This window comes from Pteropus alecto, unplaced genomic scaffold (assembly GCF_000325575.1).
Source record: "Pteropus alecto unplaced genomic scaffold, ASM32557v1 scaffold195, whole genome shotgun sequence".
NCBI lineage: Eukaryota > Metazoa > Chordata > Mammalia > Chiroptera > Pteropodidae > Pteropus > Pteropus alecto.
In genome coordinates this window covers 8,565,720-8,571,408 of record NW_006438073.1, presented here as the reverse complement: position 1 = coordinate 8,571,408, position 5,689 = coordinate 8,565,720, and the positions used below count along the sequence as shown (strand labels likewise).

The following is a 5,689-nucleotide window of genomic DNA, read 5'->3' as shown; positions in this document are numbered from 1 at the left end:
GTCCGCCAGCGCCGGGACTCCGGGGGTTCCCAGGCTCCGCGTGTGTGCGGGGAAGGGCGACCCCGCGGGCGGTTGGAGCCGGACCTTCGCCCGCCGCGGGCCCTGCGGGGCTGGTCCGGCCACACTTCCCCGCGCGTCCCCATACTCCCGACTCTGACCGCGCACGCGGGCGCCTCTCCCCGCCCAGGACTGCTCGGCTGGAGTGAGCGCGCTTCCTTCCGCTGGGGGTCCCGTCCGCCGAGGCCCCTGGATGGGCGAGGGCAGGCCGGGGCCGCACCCCGCACCCCTCCAGGGGAAGGCACTTGTGGCCCGCCGGGGCTCAGTGTGCGCGCCAGGGCCCCTCGCCCGCACCCCGCCCCCACGACCCGGTTCCAGAGCCAGGACCCAGGCTGCACTCCTGCAGGTCCTGGGGCTTCGCCGGCGCTCGGGGCGGTAAACGCAAGGACAATGGGCGTCAGGGTGGAGGAGCCAGGCGCCGCCGGTTCGGAGCCTCGGGCCGCGCCCCCGAGCGGACCACGGCCCCGCCGCCTCCCCAGCCCCGGGTGCGAGGCTGAGAGCGCGCTGGAGCAGGGGTGGCAGAAGGCGTGTCACGGGGGAGGGGGACAAGACAGCGGAACAGTCAAGGCAGAGGTTCGCAGAGAGCTGGAGGCGGGAGATGATGAGGGGAGTGGCGCCGGGCGCGCAGGCGAGGGGATCGCCGTTGTCCTGGATGGAGGGCGAGCGAGGTGAGGACCGCGGATCCGGGGCCGAGGCGGGTGGGCGAGATGTCGCGCCAGGGGCACCGGCTACTCGGGCGCCACCCGGGTCGGACACAGCTCCTCGCGGCCCTGCGCGCGGGGCTTGGGCGCCACGGTCCACCGCGTGCGCACCGAGCCTTTGTCTGCGGCTCGCTGGGAACCGCGCTTCCGCGGCGCCTTCTCCCGGCAGACGACAGCGCTGGCCCGCTGTGCAGGCTTCCTGCTCGCGTCCGCCGCTCACGCCCTGGCCCCGGCCCCCCTCGTGGCCGGAACTTGTCCGGGTGCCTTTGGGGCGCAGCCCGGGGCGTGTGAACGTGTCGCGCGAGCTCGCCTCTGGGGCGCGGGTCGGTCCAGGGCAGCCGCGTGGCCCAGCGGCCTGTCACACACTCGCGCGCGGGCTCCAGCCCCGGTCTCTGCTCCTACTTGCAGGTCGACTCGGTCTGCTGGGCGTGGGCCCTGGACTCCTAGCTGACCGCCGGTCCGGTAGCCTCCGGCAGTCAGAGGGACACAGCGGCCCCCAGGGTCTGCCTCCCCGGCCCACCGGCAGCGGTGGTGCGTCCCTAGAAGCCGCAGCTGAGGAGGGGTGTGCGCGGGGGCTCTCCCGCTGCCTTTGGCCGTGTTAGCAGTGGACATTTTCACCTACTGAGACAGAGCCTCGGTGGCCAGGGGGGGTCGGGGGAAGGTGGGGGCGAGCGCGGAGCCTCAGCCAGATCTGACTGGGCCGGGTCAGCCTCAGGCCTGCCTAGGGCCGGTTCTGGTCCACTTTCTTCCTCCCACACTTGTGAATTCTTCCTTTGAAAAATAAGCATCTACTTCTTACAGTTGTCAGCTGGTGGAGTGGGGGGCTGAACGCTGCCACCCCTCGCCTGTGACAGCATTGTTTTGGGACAGGGTATAGGCATCGGGATAGGACCTGTTTTCCTAGAGTGACGAAGTTTCTGTTAGTATGTCGTTACTGCTGTTTGTGTGCTGGGGGGCAGAATTCAGGCTAGCAGACCAGGTAGATGACGTCACCCCAGGACAGTCCCCAGCAGGCTTTCCCTCTGAGAGGATGGAGAACCTGGAGAGGAAGGCCATGGGGAGGGCCCCTGTGCAGGGAGGCCCCGGAGGAAGAAGCCCAGTGATGGTGAATTCAGTTTGTGGGTCCCCCACCCCAACCAAGTCGGTAGGGGGTAGCCTGGCATCTTAATAGAAATAGACTGTTACCAAGGTAGCGAGTACACAGGCACTTTTAAACAAAATCTGTTGTTAGCCCCGCCTCACCCCAGAGTGGGATGGAGCTCGAGGGTGACTGAGGCCGTAGCCAGTTTCTGCTGTGACACTCCAGTCTCGGGATCTCTGTTTCCGTCCAGTGCTGCGTGACAGGCCACACTGGTCTGAATTGCTGAAGTACCCGAAGCTTGGCAGACTCTAAAAATATTTGTCAGTAAAGATGATCCTTTTTGAACAAAAAACGTTCCGTAAGAATGTACAAGTACCCACACGCTGACAGGTGTGCCTTACTTGTCGCACGTTCATTCCCTTTGCCCCGTTCAGTCGGATCTCTTGGTCTCTCCGGCGAGTTGCGAGGTAAAGGCTGCCGGGCTCAGTGCTGGTGTCTAGGAAGCGCCCGCTTCACCGTGTTCATCGTCCAAAGACAAATCACGCGTTGCGGGTCCACTGCCCCCGTTCTGCTCCCGTCCGTTTCGGCTCTGTACTCGGCCCCCGCCGGTCCGCTGCTTCACTCAGCCACACACGGAACAACGCATGAAAGGCGCTGCCCCTTGCCGGGCGCTGCCCTGGCCAGGCCTTTGCTCCGGGGGCGTCCATGCCCAGTCCGAGAGAGCCCCCCAGAGCGGGGTGCTTGCTGATGCCCAGCGCTGCAGGGTCCGCGTGCCCGTCAGGTCACTCCTGACTTCCGCTCCTCCCGCCATCTGTCTTTGATTGCTGACCTCTGAACTCATAAGAAAGTGGCCGATCGGAACACAAGCTCTGCTCAGGAAGGCCTCCGGGAGGGAACGCGGGGTCCACTTTGCCGTCACAGGAGTCCACTTTGCCATGGGGGGGTGTGCACGTGTGTACAGAGGAAAGCCGAGAAGTCACTCGTGGAGGCCAGTGTGAGCCGCGTTCACACTTCACCTTGTCGCACTTGGTGCCGGTGTGGGAAGGACAGGAGATGCACACGCCAACGGAAAAGGCTTGGGGCGGAGGCCAGAACATTCCAGGCGGCGTGTGTGGCTCCCCAGTGGGCCGCTCGGAGTGAGGCGGAGGGCTGTGGGAAAGAGCACGGTTGGCTGAGGAGGGCACAGGGGCAGCAGCAGAGTGAGAGCAGACGGGCGGCTGCAGACCGCACGCGCTCCCCCGACTCCCGTTTGTCGTGTGTTTCTCTGATATTCAAAACAAAACGCGCTTGTTTCCAGGAATTGTGGATTTTAAATATACTTAACATCCGTCACCTTTGCTCTGTTTCTTGAGACTTAAGACACTGTGTGGCCAACACTTGAACGGACCGAGATAATAAATATGACCCATTTTCCGAGCAACTGTGTTTAACACCTGGAAGTTACACTAAACTAAACGTATAACTCGTTTTTATGGGTCTGGTGAGATTGAGGTTGCCGAGGGGTGTAGAGGTTGCAAGGCCAAGGCCAGCGAGAGAAATGGGTGTAAACCAGTTAGCAGCCCGCTGGCAGGCGACAGTCCCGCACCTGTTCAGTACAGACTGTTTGAGCAAGATGTAAATGACGACTCGCCCCTCGGAAGACCTGAAGTATGGACGTGGGCACCCACCGAGGGAGCCGCTGTGCCAGGCCAGGAGTGTAGGTCCTGAGCTGACCAGGTGTCACCGGAGATATCAGTGACCGTTTTGGCTGGGGTCAGCACCACGAGGGTCTGACGTCCAAAAGGCAAGTTGTTTGAATTGGGTGGAGCTATTTAGATTCGTTACTATTAATTTCACTTTTCATTTAATTAAAGAAAAGGAAGAAAACCTGCACGAACAAAGACAACCCCCGAAAGCTTAAATGAGAAGCGGTGGGAACAGTGTAAGACGGTGGCTTCTGTCATCTCCACCTCACGTATTAACCTTAGATGATTTTCCACTTGAAACGTTTTCTGCTGCATTAGAAAAAAACAAACAAAAAAGAAATGCAGTGCAGGGCCGTGCTGTGCTGTGCGGCGTGGCGCCCACAGCCGACATGTCCGGAAGCCGCCGAGAAGCTCGGCCTTAAACGTCCCCGTCAGAAGAAGAAAATGCGTTGCACTAGGTAATGAAGCAAATTCCAAGACTTTGTTTGCTATACAGCAGGCCGAACACGGCGTGGTGAACGTTTCACCAATTAATACGTTGTTAGTTTCTGTTCAAAAACAGCTCGTGCCGTGCGACAGGGAAGAAAAGATAATTTTCGTGGAAAAGAAAGATCGTCTCCCTTCAAAGGCAAACTCTCAGTTATAATCCAGAATTAAAATGTAAGTCGAGCTCCCCCAACTGATCCAAAGCGCCCCAGGGGAGCCACCAGTGGTGGGGACCTCGGGGTTTTACAGAGGACGCAGAAGGTGTCCGCAGCACTTACCAGCTTCTGGAACTGTCCTGCTCTCTCACTGGCCGCCTGGCTTCCTGCCGGCCCCCCCAGTGCAGGACGCAAGCTGCTTCAGGAGGGCCTGAGGGCCAGGCCTGTCTTTCTGGTGTCCTCCTGGGACTGCAGGGGTGGCTGACACTCGTGGAAGGTGCTCAGAATAGTTGTGTTGGAAATTCAGAGATGAAAACAAACACCCCCACCGCCATGGCCTTGTCTTTAAGGGACTCGAACCCGGGAGGCCACTCGCAGGCTTCCTCTGCCTTGGCCTGGGTCCCATGGAGCCAGGACTCAGGCGAGTGCCAGACGGCCAGTTCTGTGGAGCCCAAGGCAGCGGGACGCGGGGGACGCGGGGGACATGGGGGACACGGGAGGACACGGGCCCCGTGCGCCCTGCCTGAGGCCCTGGGAAGCTTTGCGGAGGAGCTGCCCCGAGGCTGAGGGCTCGTCCAGCCGGTGGGCCTGGGAGGAGAAGCCTGGGAAAGCCGGGCTGGGCCGGGCCAGTGGGGGCGCATCCAGAGGCAGCCACCAGAAACGGCCTGGGGTGGGAACTCAGGAGGGTGGTGGAGCCGGAGAGGGTTGTCCGGCTGGTGGTGAGGACCGTGTCATTAACCTTTACCATGAGTCCCTGAAGGACTCGGGCAGGTAAGGTGGAAAGGTAGGCAGGCCACCGTCCTCTGCGGAGCTGGGCTTTGGCGTGGCACGTGGTGGGGTGGGGGGCAGGACAGGTGGCTCCTTAGTTTCTGGATGGGAGGTCGGGAGTGTGTGTTGGGGGTGTGTGTGTTGGGTGTGTGTGTGTTGGGGGGTGTGGTGGCTCCACGTTCAGAGAACAGAAATATCAAAGTGGAAAGCAGTGGGCTGTGGCTCGGTCAGTTTGGGTGGGCTCTGAGGCCACCCTGGGTGGTGGCAGTGACCCCTGGGCTCCAGGTGACCCAGGGCAGCCAGCGGGGCGTCGTCAGGATAGGCGCCGCGGGCGGGCCGCGGAGGGAGGCTTGGGTTAGAGGAACAGAACCGACGGCCGGGGGGCCCACCGGAACCACGTGCGGGGTGCAGCCAGGAGGCAGATGGCCCGGTGAGGGCTTTGTAAGCCAAGGGAACGATGGCCTTTTACTCCGCGAGCAACCGGAAGCCACCGCGAGGCATTAAGCAGGTGGGCGAGGCGTGGTTTGTGACCCCAGAAGCTCGCTCTGGCCGCACTTTGGTGCGTGGATCTAGGGGGCTGTCGTGGAACCGGAGCACATGGAGGCCGCTGTGGCAGTCAGGACGGGACAGCGGCGACTTGGGTGCGGGTGACAATATCGGGAATGAAATGCAGCATGGGAGGTGTCCGGAGGCGGAGGCGGGGTGGATAAGCCCGCAGGCGGCCGGGGTTTGCGGAGGGGGCGTCAGCGCAGCGCG

The 5,689-nt window shown here is 62.2% G+C and overlaps 1 protein-coding gene across 1 annotated transcript in view; it reads left to right on the top strand.

The window, feature by feature from the left end:
• Positions 1-691: 691 nt before the first annotated feature.
• PDE10A (phosphodiesterase 10A) overlaps positions 692-5,689 on the top strand; it is a 178,251-nt gene continuing 173,253 nt past the window's right edge. The window contains exon 1 of the mRNA XM_015591915.2: positions 692-725. Coding sequence (XP_015447401.2) covers positions 710-725 — 16 coding nt within the window. The 5' untranslated portion in view covers positions 692-709. The remainder of the gene's footprint in view (positions 726-5,689) is intronic.